Raw genomic sequence first — 25,651 nt, forward strand, 5'->3', positions numbered from 1 at the left:
GAAGGAATCTGGTATTTAGATATTGGAGCCAGCAATCACATGACTGGTAAGAGACACTACTTTTCTGAACTCAATGAGAAAATCAAAGGACAAGTGAAGTGTGGGGATAGATCTTCTGTAGAAATTGAAGGGAAAGGATCAATTCTATTTCAGAGCAAGACCGGAGAACAGAAGCTTGTCACAAACATCTACTTCATCCCAAACTTACAAAGCAACATTCTAAGTTTAGGACAAGATACAGAAGTTGGATGTGATGTTAGAATGCGACAAGATTATCTAACAGTTCATGACCCAAGTGGAAGACTTTTAGTTAGAGTCTCACGCTCACAGAATAGACTTTACAAGATAAGTCTCATGATTGGAAGCCCATTGTGTCTGAATATGAGACTGGAAGATCAGACATGGAAGTGGCATGCAAGATTAGGACACATAAGCTTTAGAAGTTTAAAGGCAATGTTTCAGAACAAGATGGTTCGAGGATTACCACAGATAAATGATGAATCAAGGATCTGTGAATCATGTTTAGTTGGGAAACAAGCGCGTCAAGGTTTTCCAAAAGCAACAACATTCAGAGCCTCAAAGCTATTAGAGCTTCTTCATGCTGATTTATGTGGTCCTATTACACCACAACAAAACGGATTGGTGGAGAGAAGAAACCGAACTCTAATGGAGATGACGAGAAGTTCATTAAAAGCCATGCAGGTACCTAATTATCTATGGGGAGAAGCTGTACGACACTCCACATACCTAATAAACAGGATACCTACGAAAGCTCTGAAAGACATGACTCCATATGAAAGTTTGCGAAAGAGAAAACCAAACATAGATCATTTAAGAGTGTTTGGTTGCAAAGCATACGCAAAAGTTGATTCTGCAACTCTTAAGAAACTGGATGATCGATCTCAGACTCTTGTGCATCCAGGAATGTTTCACATGAGATGGGGTCAAGTAATTGATGAAGGCGAAGGACCCATAATCATCAATACCAATGGAAACAATGATGTTAATCAAGAAGAAGAAGAGAATAATGAAAACACTGAGAATAACGAAGAAGTAGAAGAAGAAGAAGAAGAAGAGATCGATGAAATAACTCAACCCATTCCACTGCGAAAATCAACAAGACAGATGCAAAAGCCACAGTATCTGGAGGATTATGTTCTTCAAGCTGCAGAAGAATGTGAGATTATGCTACTTTCTGTTATTGATGAACCAAGGAATTTTCAGGAAGCAAAGGTCTCGACTAAATGGACACAAGCATGTAGAGAAGAAATTATTTCAATCAACAGAAACAAGACTTGGTTTCTAGTTGATAAGCCAGGTGGGGTAAAAGTGATTCGTCTCAAGTGGATCTTCAAGGTTAAAAGAAATGCTGATGGAACTATTAACAAATATAAGGCAAGACTTGTATCTAAGGGGTACGTTCAAGAATCAGGCATAGAATTTGATGAAGTTTTCGCACCAGTTGCTAGACTAGAGACAATTCGTCTCTTAATAGCAGAAGCAGCATCAAACTCATGGGAAATTCACCACTTAGACGCTAAGACAGCATTCTTACATGGTGAATTGCGAGAAGATGTGTATGTTGAACAACCAAAAGGTTTTGAAGTAAAAGGACAAGAGCATAAGGTTTATAAGTTATCAAATTCTCTATATGGTCTAAGACAAGCTCCTCGAGCCTGGAATACAAAGTTAGATCAAATCTTAAGAGAAATCAGATTTGTTAAGTGCTCTAAAGAAACATCAGTATACAGAAGAGAAGAAAAGGGAACGCTTCTTGTGATTGCAGTCTATGTAGATGATCTATTTTTGACTGGCAACTCCCTTAAGGTGATCAATGAGTTCAAGAGAGAAATTTCATCAAAGTTTGAGATGTCAGACCTCGAAAAACTCACTTATTACCTTGGCATAGAAGTCCATCAAGGAGTAGATGGGATTCATATTAAACAAGAAGCTTATGCAATGAGAATTCTGAAAGAAGCAGGACTTGAAACTTGTAATCCAACTAAGATACCAATGGAGTTTGGACTTAAAGTTTCAAAGGCACAAGAAGAAGATGAGATTGATCCAATTAGTTATAGAAGAAATGTTGGATGCCTTAGATACTTGTTACACACAAGACCAGATTTGGCTTTATCTGTGGGAGTAGCAAGCCGTTATATACAGAGTCCACGCAAGTCTCATGGTGATGTAATAAAGCAGATATTGAGATATCTAAGAGGAACAATCAGCTGTGGATTGAAGTATGGTCGAAGAGGATCAAAAGGAATTGTTGGGTATAGTGACAGCAGTCATAATATTGACCAAGATGATGGAAAAAGTACAACTGGTCATATATTTTGTCTAGGAGAAGCACCTATTACATGGTGCTCACAGAAGCAAGACACAGTAGCTCTCTCATCCTGTGAAGCTTAGTTTATGGCCGCAACAGAAGCAGCTAAACAATCAATATGGCTTCAAGAACTGTTGGGTGAAATCAAAGGAAGAGAACCTGAAAAAGTTCTCATCAAGATTGATAATAAGTCTGCAATTGCACTCACTAAAAATCCAGTGTTTCATGGGAAGACGAAACACATTCACAAAAGGTATCATTTCATACGAGAATGCATCGAGAAGGAGGTCATTAACGTTGAACACACACCAGTAACTGAGCAGAAAGCAGATATATTGACAAAGGCATTAGCTCGGATCAAGTTTGAAGAAATGAGACAATTGATTGGAGTACAAGATATGTCACGGGTAAGGTTGAAGCTTAACGGGGAGAATATTGGTTAAACTTCAACATAGAAGTCACTAACAAGCTGGTTAGGACAAGATTAGGAAATTGATGTAATCCTAAGGGAATTAGAAGTCATTTAGTTTTAAGAAAAGGAAAGACATGTAATAAGGTAATAGGACTAGGAAAAGGAATTCATAGTTCTATATATATATGATCACCAAAGTTGTGGTTGATCATATGAGCAAGATTAGAGCTTGTGTTTAGTTTTGAGAGATTTTCTAAACATCAATAAAGAGAGTTGTCTTTATATAAGCTAAGTTTCATCTTACAGTTGCCATTAAGGGTCGATAAAGATGGTACAGAATCCAGATCGCCATTGGATACCAATGGACATGGTACACACTGTGCAGGAACTGCAGCTGGATCCGCCGTTCAGAAAGCTGGGTCTCATAATTATGCTGTTGGAGAAGCAAAAGGAATGGCAACCAGAGCTAGGATTGCTTCTTACAAGATACATTGGGGTCATGTAGGTGGATCGTTAAGTGATATCCTAGCTGCTGGGGATCAAGCTGCGGCCGATGGAATTGATGTGTTGTCCATGTCAGTAGATGACGGTGGGCACAAAGAACTTCGAGACCCGTTTGCGCTACTAACCTTTGGTTTAATGCAGAAAGGAATTTTTGTTTCTACTTCCGCTGGAAATGATGGGCCTGATCCAAAAACAATTAAAAACCTAACACCATGGGTATTGACTGTTGGAGCGTCGACTATGGATAGGGAGCTCCGTGCCGATGTCATTTTGGGTGATGGTCAAGTTATTCCAGGTGTTTCACCGTTCTTTGCAGATGCAATAGTGACCGGTTACTCAGAAATTTATTACGGTGATAATAGTAACAGCCAATGTTGTTTAGGAGGATCACTGAGTTCGACAGAAGTTGCTGGAAAGTTTGTGGTTTGTGACAGTACTGGTTTAAATTCAGCTTGGGATCAAGGAACAGTAGTTAAGAGTGCCGGTGGTGTTGGAATGATCGTCATTGGTAACAAACCGGCAGCACAATTGCTGACTTCTGAATCCCGTTCATCGGTTCCAGCAGTCGAAGTCAGTGACACTTATGGTTCTAAGATTTTAGACTATATCAGGAGGAGCCGATTACCTACTGCTACAATCAATATCCAGGGAACTGTGATTGGTTCTTCTTTGTTTCCATCTCCAAAAGTTGCAGCATTTTCAGGCCGTGGACCAAATAAAATAACACCAGAAATTCTCAAACCAGATATCATTGCACCCGGCGTAAATATATTGGCTGCTTGGACTGGATTTGGTGCAGGTACAACAGATGAGTTTGAGGTAAAGTCTGGTACTTCCATGGCATGCCCTCACATGAGTTTGAGGTAAAGTCTGCTTCGGAGTGTTTATCCTGAGTGGTCTCCGGCTGCAATCAAATCCGCTCTTATGACTACAGCCTACAATGTTGACAACTCAGGTAAGTATATTACTGATATTTCCAGTGGCAAATTTTCAAACCCATTCCAACAAGGATCTGGGCATGTAGCCCCGAACAAAGCGTTAAATCCGGGTTTAGTATACGACATCACACCTAGTGATTATGAAGCTTTCCTTTACTGGATGGGGTACGATGCAACAGAGATTTCAGTTTTTGTGAAGGATAAGAAGGTTGATTGCGATTCAATTAGGGTATCTAGCAGCCCTGGTGATCTCAACTATCCTTCATTTTCTGTCATCTTCGAATCTGGAAAAACAGGTAAGGTGAAGCATAAGAGAGTGCTCACAAATGTTGGGAGTTCAGCGGATGCTGTTTACAAGGTCAAGATCAGATCTCGAACCTCATCTGTTAAGATCAGTGTTTCACCAACGAAACTTGTGTTTACTGCAAATAAGAAGAGTTTGCCGTATGAAATCACGTTCGAGTATGCCGGGTACCACAGAAACGGAAGCATTCGGGTCAGTAGAATGGTATGATGGAGAACATGTTGTAACAAGTCCTATTGCTTTTAGCTGGGCTACTACTAGCTTGATTTCTTCTGCTTAGATTAGCTTCTTCTTTTTTCAAATTTTATTCTAGTTGTTTAACGGCTTAAGTTGAGTAAATTTCATTTCATAAATATTTACTGCCGTTGTGGACATGATCGTGGAATCTTGCAATAAGTAAATAAAAATAGAATGAATCACATCCATTACCCAACAAGTATCTCTGACAGGCTGAGTATTGTGCACACGATAATGAGATGGATATTTTGATCATGAAAGTCAATGAATGACACTATTGCAAAATAATTCTTACTGTACCATTCATTTAATAGAAGAAAGAAAGAAAATCTTTTGTCCCGTCACCTTATGGAAGTTTCTTCAGTGGATGAAGGTGAGGATTAGTATCAGAAGAACCTTTGTTATTGTTGCTGGTGTCAACAGAGTGATCAGGAATGTCTCCCATGGATGCTGTCAACTGATGTAGGAAACGTCGTTGATGCCTGAGAATAGAGAAGCGTCACTGATGCTTGAATGGTGAAGAGGCGTCGCTGGTGCTGGACTGAGAGAGCAACGACCCTATTGCTTGACGATGGAGGAAATCGTTGCTGTTGCTTTTTTTTTTTTTTTTTTTTTTTTTTTTTTTTTGTTTGCTGTTGACGATGAAAGAAACTTCGATTTGCAAGGATATTTAGGCGAAGAAGAGGACCTAAAGAGAAACCTAGCACGAAGATACCATGAAGAAATCAAAGTTTGGAAACAGTATTTATGGTTTTTCAACAGTGAATATTTTGTTTATTCTCATTGATATATATAGTGAAGTTTACAACAAAATAGGTTACAACCAATAGAGATATTCTAGGAAATAACTATATTTACGTAAGACTAAGTTTAGGAAAGACCTAGTAAATTGGGAAACCTAGTAGACTAAGGAAATATAAGTAACAAGAATATCTTTTCTCCAACAGTAGTTCACATGTTTCTAGTGCTTCACATGGGCATAGTCAGATGGTTGATCCAAAAAAACTGATTTGAAATTTAAGATGGCACGCCTTCACATACCGATCTGTCCCGCCCGATGGCAATCCCTGGTTACCCGTTGGAATTTTATTAAAGAAAAGAATGATATATATAAGGTTCGAATTGTGAAATTGTGAGATTTATGATTCTCATTTAAGAAGGCACGCATTTTATGGCGTTCTTATCTTCCTCTAGTCTAATGATTATGACTCTAATCGAGAGAGACTTTGGAACTCCTGATTTGAATATCATTATCAAATCGTGCCGATGGATGGTTCCTGATTGAGGATTATGTACTCCCTCCCTCGTACCTATTATATAGGCGGAGAAGTAATATTCTATTAAAATAAGAAAATGTTTAGTTTTTATAAATTTCCTTCTACTTTCCAAATTTATCCTTACCTTATTCCAATATAAATATTATTTTATATATCTCTATCTCACATGTAAAATTAAATTATATGATATCCATGCATCATTAATAGGGGTGTATATGGAAAAAATAATTTTGGAAGTAGTATTAAATTGTATGATATCCATACTACAAAAATTTTAAACTCCCTGTATATAATAGGTACGGAGGAAGTAGTATTAATTCTCGGTACCTGGTAACATGCAGCATGTGTCCCTTCGTTACATTGCGGTCCAAAAATCAAGATTTGTCTATCATCCCGAGTTCGACATTTTAGCACATTTGTAGGCCCGAAGACATGGGTAATCAAACAATTCAGTTTGACAAATCAAGATTTGTCTTTTTAAAATATATTGAACGTGCGGCATAATGTTTCGTTTTCTTTTTACCTTTATAATTTTAGCATCTTAATCTCACTCACCTGTCAGCATTTCTAGCATCCATTTACTGAGGCTAGGTGACTATGAGACCAAACAATTCAGATTTTACATTTTTACCTTGGGTGTTGTTGGGATGATCATCTGGCTAGATCCCTCGAGATATAATCCTTCCTAGAAATACTAATCTAGACTGTGAAAGTTAACAAATTGTAATAAGAGTGAGAAATATCTAAGGAGGATACATATGCTGCTGGTAAACCAACTTTGTATGTCATTATATGTTCTAATTTAGAACTTGTAAATCTCATTGTCTGGTTTCTCATGTTAATTGCACGTCTACTAAATAAATGAATGTCCTTGTCTTCTGGGGACGGTTCGTAGTAATTTATATTATGTAATAATAACTGTAGATCTGAATTACATTTTTAAATTCTATTCATGGAATTCAGATCGCATTCAATTATAAATACACATTTGCTTTCAATCACAATAACAAGTCTTCAGAGGAAAGTAAGAAACATAGTAGTGGTTACTCATTATAGCGATGGAGTTTATTCAAAGAAAATTCTCATCAGTTGGTTTTCTGCTGTTTGCAATAGTAGGATTTTCGTTATTGGAACGTAAGTAGTAATTTTCTTGTTCTATCCTTTTCTTATAATTGTCTGTTCTCACTACTAATTGTTCTATGTACGTTTGCTTTTACACCTTTACTCTTTTCTTGTTCGTTTTTTTTTGGATGAGAGCAAAATCTTTTTTGATCATCAAGGTCAATGAAGTTTTTACGAAGTGATTATTATTGTGCGGTTTATATATATATATATATATATATACATTGATCTCTGATACAAATTGAGATAACATTAGTTTCCAACTTAGATCATAATCATCAAGGATGCTTTCTTAAGATTATTTCTCTTTCGTTTTCCTGCTTGTCAGGTTATTTGTCATTTGATTCAGATGGGATTAAATTGTTCTAGCTAGTTAAAAAATAAGTTTAACACACTGTGGAGTTTAATTTGTTCATGTTTTTTTGTTGTTGTGTATAGAGATGGCATTGGCGCAAACAGTAAACATAAATATAGAAATAACGACCGACGGTTGTTGTTGTCAAGCACCCCCATGTCCATGTCCATCCCCATCCCCACCCTCACCTCCTCCTCCATCACCCCCATCTCCTTCTCCTCCTCCTCCATCACCCCCACCTCCAAAACCATCTCCACCTCCACCTCCACCAGCTGAGTTGGTATGCGAAGGCGGAGACTCTTATACATATACTACATTTTCTGAAGAAACCGACTGCGGCCTATGTGATGCTGAATGTATAAAAGAATGTTCGCAATCAGGAACTTCTGTGGCAAAGAAATCATGCTCGCCGGGAGAAGATCCTTCTTCATTGTTTTGCCAGTGTTGCTGCAAGGCTACCAGTACCTCGGCATCATCAGCTTCTGCTCGTGGTTCATTACTACTACTCACAGAAACATTACTGTGATCTGGTCGAAATCTGCACAGCTAGCCCTTGCTTACTTTTTGTTGTAAAGGTAACTTGTGGTTTTATAATGGGCTCACGTTACCGCAGAAAAATAGCTTGCTTATTATTGCATCAAGTTTTAGGATCCTTTGCAAATTTTCCTACTGGAAATTATGTATGCAATTCATTGTATGAATAAAAAAAAGATCAAGTTCAATGTCATTAACAGTTGCACTTTCATTATGTTGTAGATTAGGTGCTGACTGAAAAATACAATAAATCCGACCGGAACTAGTTTCAACTAAAATCTTTATATTTCTTGAACTTTATCGTTATGGAACTGTATAACCGTTCCTAACGTTTTTAGTTTTACACCACGGTTTTTAATTTTGGTTTACCATGGTTTTCAATTTTGGTTTCATTTGAATCATTGAAGACGAAATGAACTGTTCATGTCGAGTTGACGGGGATTAAAAATAATTGAGGATTTAAAATCTTTGATTATTAAATCAAATTTAAAAAAAGAATGATCAAACTCAATCCAATTTGAACGGAATGGATTCGACCACGATTTTCAAATCTGTCCAAACTTTAGCAACAAATTCACACAGCAGCATAAAATCTCATGGTAAACATAAGTTTCTTACCAACGTTCATATTTTTGTAGCAATGGCTACACTATAAGTATATTTTTTTGTTTCAAACATTTATTCTTTCACATTTCTTTCCGTCTCGGAAGTTGTCAGTGAAGAGTCATTTGACACCATACCCCAGGGACGGGCCTAGCAAGGGGTAAAGGAGGCTATAGCCCGTCTCTAATTTTTGGATAAATTTTTTTTAGTATAGGAATTTAGGTAATATTTCATGTTTAGTCTATATATTAGTTGTATTTAGTTAATTGTATGTGATTTTTAGTCCATTTTATAAGGTGATCAAAATTTAAGTCATGTTTAAGATAAATAATCTTCTTCCACTCACTATCTTTCTACTCCTACTTTCTTCTTCTTTGGTAATCACTTTGATTTTCTGTTATTTGTGTACGTTTTAACTTTTATTTCCCTAGATATTTAGTATTGTACGGATGGATCATTATTTGGCCACTAATAATTATGTGAAAAAAAATTTGCCGCGGTTTGGCCGCATTATCGACTATTAAAATCCAACCATATCCAAGAAAAAATTCGGGGTCCGTGGATGCTATTAGTCAAGAAATTTAATGGTTATACACATCCCAAGGAACTATCGAAGTGTCTGTCACACAATCTTTTACTATCATCATCTTGAGATTTGACCTTTTTATGCACCGTCTCGTGACGAACATAGACAACTATTTTTCCATTTAAATATTTTTCTCATTTTGGCATCTTAACTCAGGCTAGGCATCAATCAGTCTGCATGCTTAAAAAAAACAACAGAAAAATCAGTCTGCAACACCCATTTATTAGGGCTGTTGATTTTGAAACCAATAAAGCCGATCGATCTCGAGGCTACTGAGCAGGTTTTTGAAACTGTAGGAACAATTGTCGATCTCACACATGTAAAATAAGGATTAAAACACAAAGCAACGGCTGAGTCACGATCAGGTCACTCTATTTAAGACGTTTCGTGGCTCTGCCTTGAATTTTGTGCAAGCAGTTCATTTTTTATCTTAATGTCCCAAGGATAAAACAACCGAGAAAAAAGTCTCTTTAATCTCTCACGCCACAAGAGAGATTGATCACTTTCACTCTTTTTAATTTTGCTCAGAATTTTTGGTCTTCTGATTCTTAGAAAAACAATAGTAAAAACTTGTGTTCTTTTTTGTTCTCAAAAGCTAATTTTTACTCCCTCTGTAGTCTGTACCACATTTATGGGCGGAATAGTTAAAATCTCTTAGATTAATAAAACTTTTTAATTTTATAATTTTTATGCTTTTTCCTATCTTACCCTTAATTATATTCCCAATATTAGAGACATATACTCGATTGTGATGATTCCCAAGCAAATAAATAAGGGTAGTAGAAGTATAAAATGGTTTTGAAATTTGCACTCCGCCTACATAGTGGTACATGGAAAAATGAAGATTTAGCCTATATAATAAGTACGGAGTACATCTCAAGCATTAAAAGTGAATTAATTGAGATTATATTGTATTTATTGCTACCATAAAATTTTCATTCAACAGTTAAGAATGGATAAATAAATTATACCATAATTATCACAATTAATAATGTAATTAAGAACAGTGAAACGTTTTGAAAAATCTTTTCATAAAGAACCAAAAATAACTTCCAAATTCAAGAGACCTCCCAAGACCCCAAATACATTTCAAATTCAGTAGATCTCCTAAGGCCCCAAAGCCTCGCTCCCGGACTAATGTTAAAGAGACCTCCCAAGGTCCCAAATACCTTTCAAATTCAATAGACCTCCGAAGGCCCCAAGGCATCGCTCCCGCACTAATGTTATATATACTCAATCAGTAGGGGATGAGATTCGATCCTAAAACCTCACCCTCAAGGCCCAAAATGGCTAATCACTAGGCTAAGATTTAATTGTTGACTTAAATGTACAAAAAAAAAAAATCTTCTAAGGCATTCAACCATAGTTATTTTGTCACACTTATTTGGAACTCAAACGCGTTCCTAAGGCATGTGAAATTGTAGGGGCAAGTTCAAACGCGTTCCTAAGTGCATTTTACCGTTTGATAGGATTTATTAGAACGCATGATTTCCCGTTCCTAAGATTTACAGCGGTTTCTTCGCCATAATTCAGCAACAAAAAAGGAGTTGCTAATATCCTACGGTAAAGAATTAAAAGTTTACACGGAAATTTATCATACAACTATATTTTTTTTTGGAATCTATCCGACGGCCTTCTATTTTTAGTCATCTCATCTGACAGTCCAGGTGGGTCCAAGTAAAACTTAAAAGATGTTGCGTTGTTCGTCGGCGTGCCTTTTTTATTTTAATTTTAATTTTTAATAGGAAATGAGAGATCATTCATTTAAAGAACGGAATATTACATATAGTTTTTATCCTGCTGAATTAAAGACTTAATCCAGTCAGACTCATTATTAAACCAACTAACGCAAAGAGAATGGGTTCTTGCAAATTTTGTTAGAGAATCCTCTAAGTGATTTTCCTTCTTTAAAGTGAGTAAGATGTTGCAACATGTAGGCTAATTTTGGTGATAGGCTACTTTTGGTAATAGGCTAGTTTGGGAGCGCTTCAGTGGAATGGTAGGAGCTGCTTTTTTGTGACAGTTTTGTGACAGTCGTGAGAGTTCTTTTGTAACAATTATAAGCACCAAATTTATAGTAAAGTTCTTTTGTAACAGTTGTTGTAAAAGTGTCTGCAACGACATCACCTGCTTCACACCGGACGACCCAGTTTTGTTGATAATCACATCCAACGGCCGTAATTTCTTTCAGTTCAAAAGTAATACATGCATTCTAACATTGTAATAATCGTTGATAGATTGAAGTTTCGATCAATCCGATGGGACATAACAATAGTCGGGTATGGTAACTCTTTAATTGTCAAACCTATTTAGAAAAGGAATGAAAGAAAACCGTCACTTGCGGACCACATTTTGGCTCAACGTTTTTTTTTTTTGAACACTAAAGGGACGCCTTTCAGACGTCCCGATTATTTTGGTCCTCAAACAATTTGTTGTCCAGAAAATTTGAAAATTGAGTTTGCTAGCACTAGTGTCCGTCGACATATATACAAAAGAACCATACAGATTACTCCACAATAAATTAATAAATTTTATTAATCCGAGTTGGGACAACATGTTAATTTAATAACTCGCTAAATTATAAATTAATAAAATATTCAGACTTTTTATAGGTCCCTTCTGATATAAATTAATAATTCTCTAATTTGCATAAAATTGGTTGTACATTCATGTCAATTTGGTTAAGAATAATTCAACTATCACATGATTTTTTTGAAATTGATGTCACATTGAATATCATCCTATATTTTTCTTAACATTAGAAGAGTTTTTGGTGTTGTCGTTTGACGATGTAATAAAAAAATATGTAATGTTTTCACAGCTTCTTTACGTGAAGGTGGATCTATAACTACAATTTCATCTTCAATTTCCACATCATCACTTTCCTCGCTTCCAATGATACTCTCAATTATTTACTCGTCAGTCACAAATCCGAAATAATATTCTCTTAAGGGTAGTTCAAAAGGTATATAACGAATGTCTATTTTTCAAGATGAGACATTTAAAAGTTTTATAGCACCCCTAGCAGAAACAAGAAGAAAGAAAAAAGCAAAACCCACAAACAGGTTAAGCTCAAAAGAAAAAGTAATGGTCTATAAACAAACCAGACTTTCAAAACACAACTATTACATCTTAAAGAAAGTTGAATGACAATTATTCATAACATCAGCAGAAGAAATGAGCTCAAAATATTTAGTTGCAAGGACCAAGAATAAGGCAATAAATAGCCTTGTTGTTTTTTCTAACACTGCATCATTATTATAAGTCTTAAACTCTTCAGAAGCCGTTATTATTACCTTCCTAGTTTGGGGTCTATAAGAATTATTTGGGGCCTATGATTATAAGACAAAAAAGGGTCATCATGAAGTAAAATGTAAAACCCTTATCTCACTATTTTATTAATGGCTAATTAATCCCTGATTAATTAGTGTTAATCGGGTGATTAATTGATGTTTAATCATGTTAACTTAGAAATCAATTAATGTTACTTCATCGTGAAAACATGAAATTTTTTTGATCTATTTCTTTTGTGAAAAAATTCAACCCAGAATCGGTCTATGTTCATGGTCTCATATACCGATTTTTAGAATCGGTTTATGAGACTTAGAACATAAACCGATTCTAAAATTCAAGAGTTTTTTTGTGATTTTTTTCCACGAGAATCGGTTTATGTTAATGTCCACATAAACCGATTTTGAATCTGACCATTTCTTCGACTGTTTTGCTCATAATTTCTTCGTACGATGTCGGAATGTACTCATTCTTTTTGCGTTCATTTCGTATTTTCATGCTCTACAATATAAAGATAAAAAATCTCAGGGTTTATGATAAAATTCAAAAATTGTTAATGAATCGGTTGATATATGCATTAGCATAAACAGATTGTGGTTGATGTTCATAAAACACGAAGACATCAATCCAGAATCGGTTTATGTAGGTGTACAATAAAAACCGGTTTCTTGAAACATCAAGTACAATCGGACTAATCTACTGCACACATAAACAGGCTTTGATTGATTTTCAAAAAATTTGATGAGTAAATTTCAGAGATTTAGAGTTAAATCATTATTGAGTTTCTCTTAAAAGGGATTAACTCAATCACTTGAATTGTTTGTCGACGAAAACCCTTCAATACCCAAAAAAATAAATGAGAATACAATTTTTGTTAGTGATTAGATTTTAGTTTTTGATTTTGATGGAAATTTAGAAAAAAATGGGTTTTGATTAAATTTTTTTGTATTTGTTAGTAGAAATGATTATAATTTTGTATTTATTTTAAAATTATTAAGATTTCTTTAAAGGGTAATTAGTATTTTTACCTAGTTTACACACCCCTTATCCCTTTAGTCTAGCTCAATGTTTAGGCGCCCAAGGCGAGCACCCGAAATTTAGAAAACAATGGAAGTAGGCATAATTTTGGCGCCTTGGGCGCTTTTTTTCTTAGGCGCCCAAGGGATGCCTTGTGCGCCTAGAGCGCCTAGGTAAACGTTCGGGACGCCTTTTACAACACAGGTCTAGGAGGGTGAGGAAATCTATAGGCCCCAAACTAGGCCGCCACTATTTATTAAGTAGGAAATACCAATTGGTCCTACAAATAATATATTAGAGAGAATCTAGTCCAATTGACCAAGTCAATTGTCTGTTTGGTCCTATTTGGTAATATAAATTATAGTTTGGTCCTAAAAATTATAGTTTGGTCCTAGGGTGATGTCATGGATGATGTAAATGTCATCTTGTAGTGGTAGAAATACCCTTATATTATTGTTTGGTCCTAGAAAATAATAGTTTGGTCCTAAGGTGACCATATATATATAAAAATTTAATAGAAAATATCTCACTCTCAGATTTACTTTCTCTCTCTTCTTTATTTTCAGATCTAGTTTCTCTCTTCTTTTTTTCTGCTGCTGCAAAGAAACAATGAAGATTTGTGTTTTTTTCTAGGGTTTGGATTTTCAGAGATGATGAATACGATTTGCAGAGATGATGAAGACGATGAATCATATAAAGATGATGAAAACGACGAAGATGAAGATAATGTTGAAGACGAACTCAGTTTTGAAGATGTTGTTGTTGTTTTGATGATGAAGACGATTGTTTGTTGAAGTTTCTGCTGCTGTGTATGATGAAGAAGAAAAAAACAATGAATAAACGAATATAATCTTAAATCTTCATCTCGGATCTCTGTTCTTGATTTTCTTTCATCTTCTTCATCGTTTTGATGTTTGTTGCTCGAGTTGGTGATGAAGATGAAGATGAAGACGAACTCAAAATAGATCTGCTGTTGTTGAAGATTTAATTAGGTTTTTGGTTTCTTGATGTTGTTACGATTGGAGATGATGATGAAGATGAACTCGTCAAACCCTAGAAATCTGTTGCTGCTGTTGAAGATGAAGATTTATGCGTTTTGTTGTTTTTGCTGCTGCTGCTTAAGATGAACTTCATTCCTGGAATGAATTTCATTACTGAAATGAATTTCATTTTTGGAATGAACTTCATTACTGAAATGAATTTCATTTTTGGAATGAACTCTGTTTTTGTATAAATGAACTCTGTTTTGATATGGAGTTCATTCATGGAATGACACTGTTTTTTTAGCTTTTTATATGGAGTTCATTCCTGGAATGAACTCTGTTTTTATATGGAGTTCATTTCTGAAATGAACTCTGTTTTTTTTGCTTCTTATATGGAGTTCATTTCTGAAATGAACTCTGTTTTTTTAGCTTTTTATATGGAGTTCATTTCTGGAAGGAACTCTGAATTATATGTTTTCTAAAAAAATAAGTAGAAATTAACAGGAATTCATTTTGACGAATAAACTGCTACAAGAAAATAAATAAAAATTAATCAGGACATTTTCCAAAAGGACCAAACAGACATGGGCCCATCTCAAAAAGGAACAAACTATATTTTTCCCATTTATTAATCAGGACATGGGAATGCGTTTCCACGATCGAATTCTTGATCTGCAGCTGCAGCTGCAGCATACGACGTAGATACCTCCATCACATCTGAAAAATGTGTACAACCCCTTGTGTTCCACGAAACAAGATTGTTTTTTAATAAAAAAAACTCTTTGGATATACTGGCTTTTTCATTGAACATGGCAGACCCATGTGTTCCGCCATGTCTACTGTTGCAATTACAAATGATGACAGTTTTTTCATACCCACTCCCAGTAGGTGCTCAATCAACAACCAAAAAGAAAATTATAGAATTGAAATCAATATGAAGACAAATTTACTATATGTAGTACGAAGAAGAAGAATCCTTGCACAACAAAAAAAAAAATGTCAACTATGAAAACTTCATGGATATTTTTCCTTCTCATCATTAATCTCTCTATTATACCATCAAGTATTACTACTTCCCATGAAGCTGAACAATCCGAGTCTACCTTCATTGTTCTTGTTTCTAAATCCGATAAACCACCGATTTTTAATTCTCATCATGATTGGTACACTTCAACGCTCCAATCTCTTCCACCTTATTCACCCTCATCTCATCGGAATGGTACTCGTCGCGAAACCATTTATACTTACGACCATGCTATTCATGGTTTCGCTGCTAGACTAACACCTTCTCAAGCTTCACATCTTCGAACTCTACCAGGATTTATCTCAGTCATCCCTGAGCGTATTCACCAATTCTACACCACTCGTAGTCCGCAGTTTCTTGGTCTAAATGATGGTTTCGGTCTTTGGCCGACATCAAATTACGGTGAAGATGTTATTATAGGTGTTCTCGATACCGGAATCATGCCGGAACACAAAAGCTTTGATGACTCAGGTTTAAATCCTGTACCAGCAAGATGGAGAGGTACTTGTGAGGATGGACCTGACTTTCCGGCGTCATCTTGTAATCGAAAACTAATTGGTGCTCGATCTTTTTACAGAGGAATTGAAGCAAAAATTGGTCATGCTGTCGATGCGGACGGTACTGAAACGAGATCCCCGAGAGATAAACTAGGACATGGCACACATTGTGCATCAACTGCAGCTGGATCTTCCGTTATGAATGCTGGGTTCAGTACATATGCTGTCGGAGAAGCTAAAGGAATGGCAACTAGAGCTAGAATTGCCGCTTACAAGGTTGGTTTTGGTGTTGCGCCTGGATCTGTTGATTCTGATATTTTAGCCGCTTACATATGATGGAGTCAAGTACTTCCCGGTGCTCCAGTGTATCCAGGCGACATGCCACTAATCAACCAAGAAATTATAGTTTTCAGGGATAACCTGGATTGCTCAGGAGCATTAGATCCTTCACAGGTTGCCGGTAAAATTGTTATGTGTTTTGCGGATGATGCATCAGAAGGAAATACAGCGGCTCTAATTCAAAACGCTGGTGGCATTGGAATGCTTTCATTACAAAGAGGGGAAATAGGGGGATTTGTATCCCTTAAACCGTATCCCATTCCAACAGCTCAAATCAGTCTGGAGTCTGCCAAAAAGATCATAGCCTATATGGGTGAAACATCAACAGCCGGAGGAAAATCCACCGCTACATTAAGATTCAAAGAAACTGTCGGTTCTTCGGTGCCAGCTCCTAAAGTTGCAGTCTTTTCTAGCCGCGGTCCTAACAGAATAACTCCAGAGATTCTCAAGCCAGATATCATTGCACCGGGTGTAAATATACTTGCTGGTTGGCCTAGTGGAGGGTTTAATATGCAGTCCGGTACATCCATGGCATGCCCTCACGTCAGCGGACTGGCTGCGCTGCTTCGAAGTGCTTATCCTAATTGGTCTCCAGCTGCAATCAAATCTGCTCTAATGACTACTGCTTATGAAGTTGACAACTCAGGTAAATACATAACTGATTCTGCTAATGGCAAATTCTGAACACCATTCCAACATGGGTCTGGACATGTAGACCCGAACCGTGCTCTAAATCCAGGTTTGGTGTATGACATTGCTCCTAGTGGTTATGAAGCATTCCTTTGCTCAATTGGGTACGATGATGCTAAGATCTCAGTTTTTGTCACGGGTAGAACGGTGGATTGCGGGGCAATCGGGTTATCTAGCCCTGGTGATCTAAACTATCCTTCATTTTCTGTTGTTTTAAAATCTGGAACCGATACTGTCAAGTACAAGAGAGTGGTTACAAATGTTGGAAGTTCTGCGGCTGCAGTTTACAAACTTAAAGCTCGATCTCGAACACCACTTGTTAGAATCAGTGTTACCCCAACAGTGCTTGTCTTTGATTCAAGCAAAACGAGCTTGTCATATGAAGTCACATTCAAGTCGCTTATAACAGGTCCTGTGGACACCACCAAAGAGGAATTCGGTTCGATTGAGTGGTCTGATGGAGCACATGTTGTGAAGAGTCCCATTGCGTTTAGATGGGCTACTAGTACTACCAGCTCAATTTCATCTATTTGATTTGATTTGAATTCTCAACTTAGGGTAATTGATACTATTTGGCGTTATCATTATAAAGCCCAAGCAAATGATAAATACTTTTTCTCATTAATAAAAACATAATTAAGGTTTGTTTTTTTGATACACGAAAACATAATTAAGGATGATATATTTTATTTCCACATCTACATTTCCATGAGAGAAGATAATAAGTATCATCATCTTGTTTGGCTAACAAGGATGATGGGGATGAAGCCACTAAATTAGACCGAATACTCTTTGACTCACTATGATGCGGAGGAATAACCAAAGTTGCAGTACAAGGCCTGCAACTAAAGCACTTGTTAACACATTGAGGAGGCCTTGAACCCAAAATCATCAGTTTCCTTTCCTCCACTTCTGTCACACCTGAACACGGATACGGGGCTAACCCATCTGTGTATAGATCATCAAGTAAAAATGTTCACTAATACATGAAACCAACCAGAAATAGATAAGCCACTTTCAAAAAATCCAATTTTTGGTATGAATATAAATGAAATTATTTCCTAAAAAATAATTCAGAAACTAAAATATGTTACTTACTTAGTTTAGACAGTGGTAATGAAAGGACAAAGATGATAATTGCGACAGAAACGGCGGTAAGCCTGTTTCCTTCACTTGGTGGTGAAGCCATCAATCAGAACAGTCCGTTCTAGAAGTAGCGAAGTACTATGGAAGAGCAAGAACACAGATGAACTATAGACACTAGTACTACTCAAATACAGTATATATGTAAAGAAAGAAATATTAAAACGAGGAAAGCTGATGGGATATATTGAGACAATGTTAAGCAATGTCAACAGTAAAAGAGACAGAATCCCAAATAGATAACAGATAGGGACATAGGGTTTTGATTCTTCACCAATAGAACCATGTGTTGAGGTTTCAAAGTCTTACCCCGTTGGGGCAAGTGCAGGAACAGTTTGAAAACTATCTGTTTGTATGTGGATTTCCAACTTTGTAAGTCTACTTGGGGAACTGATGAACTGACTTTTAAGTTGGTTTCAGTCAAATAAATTTACTAGCTTTGACTGACCAGAATGGTGATCAGCGATCACATAAACAAACAAACAAACTAACTGACTATGTACATTTTCTATGCTTATTTGTTTTGCAAGTAATAGCACTCTGTCATCAATTGGATGCTATGTAGTTGCAGGAAATCCTGCAACTACACCCTAATGTTCTTAATGTTAAAAATAAGACATGATAATGAAATCTCAAAGTATATTTTATTAAAGGTTAGAACAAATACAAATGGGATAAGAGAAAACCCTAACTTGGAGAACAAAACAACTTTCTGTCTCCTAAATTTCTCACTCAAAACTCTCAAAATAATCTCCCTCTTTACAATGGCCTCTTGTCCCTTTTATAGGAATTACATAGTGGAGGACATCTAATAAAGCCCTTATTTATGGATCTAGGAGGGCGATAGAATCGCCCTGCTTTATAATTATCGCGCCAGCAATTACAATTGTCGCGCTGATCTTCACATGTTTGGTGTGACTTGGTGACGTCATTGCATTCGTCAACAGAAGTATGATGAGCATGTTACATTCGCTTGACCCGAAAATGATTTTCTCGTGCTCTTATTGGTTGTGCGGTATTTTGCACCTTTGTGTGCTTGAAAATAAGTGCGTAATTTTTGTGTTGCATAGACTAGAGATAAAATCAGTTTCTCAATCTTGGTGTAGTTTCTCTCAGCTGAGCTGTAGGTCTTGCTTATGTAATAAATTGGTTTTTCCACTCCTTCATCTAGGCGATGTAACACCGCACGTAAAGCATATGGAGTTGATGCTAGATATATTAGCAATTCTTCGTCCGACTCTGCTTTCTGCAAAATAGATAAATTTACTAAATAATCTTTAATGCTTTGTAACGCCTATTCACATTCTGCTGTCCATTCAAATTTGGTCCCCTTTTTTAGGATATTGAAAAAAATGTTTGCATTTTTCTGAAGAACGCGAAATGAATCTCCCCAGTGAAGCTAATAATCCATTTAGCTTTTGCACGTCTTTTATTGTTGCTGGTAACAACATGTCTCGCACTGCTTGCACTTTTTCCGGAACCACCTCTATTCCTTCATTTGATACTATGTAACCTAGAAATTTTCCTGATGCAACTCCAAAAACACATTTAGTTGTATTTATGTTCATATTAAATTGCCGCATCTGTTTACATATTTCTTTCTAGTTGTCCACATGATCAGCCGCCTTCTTGCTATTTACTAACATATCACCCACATAAACTTCTAGTGTTGTGTGTACCCATTTTGTAAATATTTTCTCCACCATTCTTTAGTATGTTTCCCCTGCATTCTTCAATCCAAACGGCATCCGGGTATAGCAGTACAATCCTCGTGGTGCAAAGAATGTTGTGTGTTCTTGATCTTCTTCTGCTAGGGCTATTTGATTGTATCATGAATATCCGTCCATTACACATAATCTTTCGCATCCTGTCGCTGACTCCACCATTTGTGGTATTTCGGGAAGGGGAAAGCTATCTTTTGGGCATGCTTTGTTCAAGTCACTGAAGTCGATGCAAGTTTGTATCCCTTTGTTTTTCTTTGGTACAACTACCATATTTGCTATCCATACTGGATACTTTGTTGTTCTAATTAATCCCGGGTCCAGCATCTTCTGTAGCTCTTCTTCTATCTATGGATGGTACGTAGTTGCTATCTTCCTTATCCTTTGTTTGAATGGCTTCATATTTGGCTTGATATCTAACCTGTGACATGCAGTTGATGGGTTTGTACCTTGCATTTATTCCATGCTCCATGCGAAACATCTTTATATTCCTGCAACAAACTTATTAGCTTTTCTTCCTGCTCTTTCTCCATATTGGTTCCAATTTTTAACATCTTTGGATCCTATTTTGTTCTTACGTTTATTTCTTTGTTGGCTCGGCCGCTGCGAAATTTTATTTTGGCTCTCCTAGTGGTGATGGTTATTTAATTTCATGCATCGGTTCTCCTTCTTTGTCTGTAATTTCACTTGGTATTCCTTTTTCTTCCTTTGATCTTATCATATAGACCCTTATTTTTTTCCTACTTTTTTGATTGTTTCGTTTCTCTCCATCGATCATTTCACTTCTTTGCTCGTCCTTCATAGTTCCACATGTCTATTTGACTGCATAATTTCGCGCTATTTGTGTCTCCTTTAATTTCTCCTATGCTACTTGGTATTGGAAAACGTGTGCACTGATGAAAGGTCAACGCTACGCCTTTTATCCCATGTACCCATGGTCATCCCATGAGCATGTTGTAGGGTGATTCCACGTCCACTACAAAGAATGTTACCTGCGTTTCTATATTTTCTAAAATTATTCGCATGATTATCTCTCCCTTAGGCTTTGTCACTGATGAGTGCTAAAAAGTGCATATTTCTATATATTTTTCTTGGCATTTAACTCATCTTTTGTGCATTAATTCTACATTTTATCCCATATTCTGTATTTTCATTGTTTTCAAGAATAAATATTTTTCTTACTTAATTTTGCATTTTTAGGTAATAAATAAAGATTGGATGAGTTGCGGAGCAAAAAGAGCAGAAAAGTAGTGAAAAGCCAGGAGGAATTACGCAAGGAAGCCGCGAAGAGTGATGTGCGGAAGACCAAAAAGCTAGGAATGGGCTCAAGAAGGAAGAATTGTTCTTAAAGAAGATATGGGCTTGGCATACCCAAGGCCCAAAATCCTCACCCAAACCCATTTTCTATATCCAAGCCCGTCTCGGATTTCAGCCGTCAGATCGAAGCATTTCAGCATCCTACGGTCGCTCCTATGCCTGTGCATCAAATCCCGATGATTCCGCTCAACACTACAACACCTAACCTAATCTCGCACCGTATACTTCGTTGTATTTTACATCCTACGGTCGATACAAGCTGCTTCTTTCTTAGCCGTCCGATCCACCTACCATCTCCATATCCAGCGGTTTCAGCTCGCGGTACACCCATCTTGATACACCCGCTCAACACCTTAGCCATCGAACCCTATACCCATCGCCAAACATCCCCTTCCCCTTCTTCCATCGACCTCTCCTCCTCCATACCCTCTGCAGAAACACCCATACCGCCACCATCACCTCCACCTGCTACTTCCATACCTGCCACAGCCACCAAACGTCGCCATATCTACCACCATCACCTACCCTCCCTTTTTCCCCCTCTCTCTAGCCCCTTATTTCACTGATTTCTCACCATTCCTTTCTCTGAAACCCTAGGTGAGAAATCAGTAAAATAAGTGAGTCTATAGACGAATTCGAAGCGTGCAGGAAGGCTAGAAGGGGATGTAGCAACGTGGGTCGAAGTCAGAAACAACTTTCATCATGATTGGTGAGATGAATTTAAAACCCTAGTTTTACTGTTTTTGGGGGAAATTTAGGGATTTGGTTTGTAAACCCTAATTAGGTGTCCTGGGTATAAATAGGGGATATGTATTATGTGTAGAAGGTGTTCTTGGGTTAGCCAAGTTAACCCCCAATTTGGGTCTGAGTAGGTTTAATTTTAATGTCCTGTTAATTGTTATGTTTGTGTTTATTGTTAATGTTTGTGTTAATTGTTATGTATGTTTGGATTAGCCTACATCCAGAACTTCCAAGTTCTGTTAATTTTCAATTTTCAGTTACAGCTCAATTTCAGTTCTACCTTAGTTACAGCTACCAAGTTTGGATTTTCAGTTACAACTACCAAGTTTTTGGCGCCGCTGCCGGGGACTCGGTTAGCGGCGCTGTTGTTGTTTCTTTTTTGAATTTTGGTTTTTTCTTTATTCTACCTTAGTTTGCTTGTTTTCTGCTTGTTTCCTGTTTTCTGTCTTGTTTTTGCTTCACTACCTTGCACTGCTGCAAGTGCTTGTTTGCTGCTGTTGGTGTGCAAGTGCTTGTTTGCTGCTGCTTGTTTTCTGCTGTTGGTGTGCACTACCTTGCACTGCTGCAAGTGCAAGTGCTGCTGCTGTGAAGCTGCAGTTTCTGCTGGTGCTGTTGCTGTTGCTGTGCAGCTGCTGCCAAAGCCAAAGCCAAAGCCTGCTTTCTTTGCTGCTGGGCTTGTGCCAACTCTCTGCTGCTGGACTTGTGCCAACTCTCTGCTGCTGGGCTCTGAACCAATTAAGCTGGGCTTGAACCAACTGAGCTGGGCTTCGCTGCAGATTCTGCTGGGCTCTGCTCCACCTTTGCTGCTGGGCTTGAACCAACTGAGCTGCTTAGGACGATCCTAAAGCCCAACTGGGCCTGTGCAACTAAAAAGGGATAAAAAGCCCAAATTTGGGCTCCCTCCAAAATCAAGTAAGCCTAACCCATGAGCTAACCCAACTGGGCCTCATTAAATTTATCTGGGCTTGTATTTAAGTGTTTATATTTGGGCCTGTAATAATTTTATTTTTCTTTTTCTTTATTTTCTATTTGGGCTTGTAATAATTTTTATTTTTCTTTTTTTTTCTTTTATATGCTTGTAATTTTTGTTTGTTATTTTTCTTTTCTTTTGTGGGCTTGCATTTTATTTTGGACTATAGGTTTATACCCCAATCATTGGGCTCCTAACCTTACAAAAAAAAAAAAAAAAAAATTTACTTGCTCCCAGATTTTAAAACCAAATTTTATTCTGCTCCCACATTAAAAACCAAAATTTTTCTTTTTCCCATTAAAACCAAATGTCTCCCGCCAAAACCAAATTTTTCCCAACAAAACCAAATTTTTCCAAAAAGTCCAATCCCTTAAAAACCAAATTTTGAGCTTTGTAAACTCTTTACTTAGCCTTTGAGCCCAGTCATGTCTAGATCTTTCTACAGTTGGGGAATACAACGAATCCCTTAGAGAACTTGCGTGTGGACAAACTTCACGTTATGAACCTCCCATAGACCATGATGTCAATAGTCATAGGAATTATTATGGACATTTTCAAAGTCCCGAGCTCAATACATGAACCCTAATGACTATTCACACATGCATCATTCGCCACAACGTGAAAATGAACATTTTGCTAGTGCCTCACTCACACAAATCTCTTGTGGATCAATTAGAAGCTCGAATCGCAGCTTTAGAAATGCAATCACATGAGGAATCTGTCACATCTAATTTTCTTAGGCAACCTAAAATCTATGCATGTCCCGCATGTGGTAGTTTAGACCACCCTGTTGAGAATTGTCATATTTTGCATAATTTTAGGCAATCTAGAGAAAATCCAAGGTATGAAATGCCCATAAATTGTGAGAATGGTAGTCATTGGGACCATAATCAATCCTTTGAGGGTTGCGATCAATTTTATAAACCCTAATGACCATGCACACATGTACCAATCACCACAATTTGAACATGAAGAATTTTGTACTCCCATGAATTTAGACTCCACCACAGAAGCTTTCAGACTCAGTGAGCAAAACTTCGATAGATCTACATCACGAATTCAGGCATATTTAGATCAGATTTTGCTTCACCTACAAAAGGAGGAAATTCATGAGGAATGTATGTTGTCCCTAATGAAGTGTCTAGTCCCATTCATGTAAATGATGTTGAATATGAACCTAATTTAGAGGAACATGAATCGACTAACGACACCACCACTTTTAATGAGGACCAATATGCATGCTACCATGATGATGATTATGATGATTATGATGATGTTAGAAGAACATGAAAATATTGTGGAACCTGTTGGTTCAATAACATATGGCTTCTCGCCCTCGACCTTCATGAATGTTGTTTTTTCTAATACTCATTGTAATTCATATGATTTTGATATTGACATGGGATTCGTACAATTATTCTGTGAAGATGAACATGACATAGGAATAGTTGAATCTTCTGTAGACACTAATATGCATGAAAATAATTTGATGTGTCTGATTCTCTACCTAGGTCACATTGTGATATTTCTCCTGATTTGCCATGCATGAGAATGAATTGTTGATGATGTTGATGATCTGATGTGAACTTGCTAATTTGTTTGATGATTGTGAGCATGTTGTGACACTTGTAGAAGACTTAGGAGATTTGATTGATTAGTAATGATGCCTATCCTCCTACATGAGTCACAATCTGATGGCCTTCCACCCAACCTAGATTTGGTTTGTACCAAATTGTAAAACCAATTTTCTGAAATGCCCAACCTAGGTTTGGAACTGTGTGCTTCCCAAGTCCTCTTGGACTATTTTGCTTCTAAGTATAATACATTTGAGGAACCACAGTTGGAATTAGCATGTTTGCCCGTCCCTAGCACAGTTCACTTTGAGCTAGACCTTGTACATGATGAACCCCCAAAACTGCGAGATTTTGTTTCCAAAATTTTATCCGTTGAAAAATCCAGGTTTGGGGGTAGCTCATTTTGTTTCACAGTTTCACTTGCGTTTCTACCTATTTTATTGTGTGAAGCTGTTGAAACCTTTACACTTTGTCTTTTGGGTTGATCCTCAACTCTTTAGATTTTGTGTATGGTGAATTTTTTGTATATAATCCAGTAGATAAAATTTTTTAAAAACCCTTTTTTCCTTTGTATATATTTTGCTAATCCAATATGATCTCGGCTGAAATATGTTGGATTTTTGCCTTGAATAACGGAGTTTTAATTCTGCTTTCGCCGAAATCGGGTATTCTCTCTCCTTTTACTCTACTCAGCATGTCCCTTTCCATATGTTGCATTTTAATTCTTTCCATATTTTGAAACATTGAGGACAATGTTTAGTTTAGGTTTGGGGGTATAGAGTAGATACGATAATATGCCATAATTGAAAACGAACTCCTTCTTCTTTTTGAAAAAATTGAAAAATTCCAAAAAAATTAAAATCAAAATTCAAAAAAAAAAATTAAAAAAAAAAAAAATCATAAAAATGGAGCTCATTTACCTTGAAATGTTGACTCTTGTGCAAATATGTATTTTTATTAGGAGTCTTAGTCTAGATATTTAGGCACCCTGATTCTAGCACAATTCACATAGTGATAAGAAATTTGCACGCGCACGATCTACCAATACATGTATGGCCTCGATCTTCAAGGTGTTTGATAGGAAGTTACGATTGCCAATCACTTTAGAATACTGAACGAAACTTGACTAGCTTGTTCTTTGGT

At 36.9% G+C, this 25,651-nt stretch overlaps 5 protein-coding genes across 5 annotated transcripts; 4 read left to right on the forward strand and 1 right to left on the reverse strand.

Annotated features, from left to right (window-relative positions):
• The first annotated feature begins 672 nt into the window (after positions 1 to 672).
• On the forward strand, positions 673 to 5,210 carry LOC113326303 (subtilisin-like protease SBT1.4). The gene is made up of 4 exons (XM_026574056.1): positions 673 to 702; positions 3,048 to 4,074; positions 4,180 to 4,679; positions 5,148 to 5,210. Exons 1-4 carry the CDS (start codon positions 673 to 675, stop codon positions 5,208 to 5,210), a joined length of 1,620 nt encoding a protein of 539 aa, XP_026429841.1.
• Positions 5,211 to 7,018: 1,808 nt separating this feature from the next.
• LOC113326544 (mulatexin-like) lies at positions 7,019 to 8,205 on the forward strand. The gene is made up of 2 exons (XM_026574252.1): positions 7,019 to 7,135; positions 7,562 to 8,205. Exons 1-2 carry the CDS (start codon positions 7,060 to 7,062, stop codon positions 8,002 to 8,004), a joined length of 519 nt encoding a protein of 172 aa, XP_026430037.1. The 5' UTR covers positions 7,019 to 7,059; the 3' UTR covers positions 8,005 to 8,205.
• Positions 8,206 to 15,488: 7,283 nt separating this feature from the next.
• On the forward strand, positions 15,489 to 16,349 carry LOC113326304 (subtilisin-like protease SBT1.4). Its single transcript, XM_026574057.1, has one exon. It carries the CDS (start codon positions 15,489 to 15,491, stop codon positions 16,347 to 16,349), a length of 861 nt encoding a protein of 286 aa, XP_026429842.1.
• A 42-nt stretch (positions 16,350 to 16,391) lies between these two features.
• On the forward strand, positions 16,392 to 17,576 carry LOC113326306 (subtilisin-like protease SBT1.4). Its single transcript, XM_026574058.1, has 2 exons — positions 16,392 to 16,998; positions 17,068 to 17,576. The coding sequence occupies exons 1-2, from the start codon at positions 16,392 to 16,394 to the stop codon at positions 17,574 to 17,576; spliced, it is 1,116 nt and encodes a 371-aa protein (XP_026429843.1).
• Positions 17,577 to 17,712: 136 nt separating this feature from the next.
• LOC113326307 (EPIDERMAL PATTERNING FACTOR-like protein 2) lies at positions 17,713 to 18,231 on the reverse strand. Its single transcript, XM_026574059.1, has 2 exons — positions 18,141 to 18,231; positions 17,713 to 17,990 (listed from the first exon to the last, which is right to left on the reverse strand). The coding sequence occupies exons 1-2, from the start codon at positions 18,229 to 18,231 to the stop codon at positions 17,713 to 17,715; spliced, it is 369 nt and encodes a 122-aa protein (XP_026429844.1).
• Positions 18,232 to 25,651: the final 7,420 nt, after the last annotated feature.

This window comes from Papaver somniferum, unplaced genomic scaffold (genome assembly GCF_003573695.1).
Source record: "Papaver somniferum cultivar HN1 unplaced genomic scaffold, ASM357369v1 unplaced-scaffold_10, whole genome shotgun sequence".
Classification (NCBI taxonomy): domain Eukaryota; kingdom Viridiplantae; phylum Streptophyta; class Magnoliopsida; order Ranunculales; family Papaveraceae; genus Papaver; species Papaver somniferum.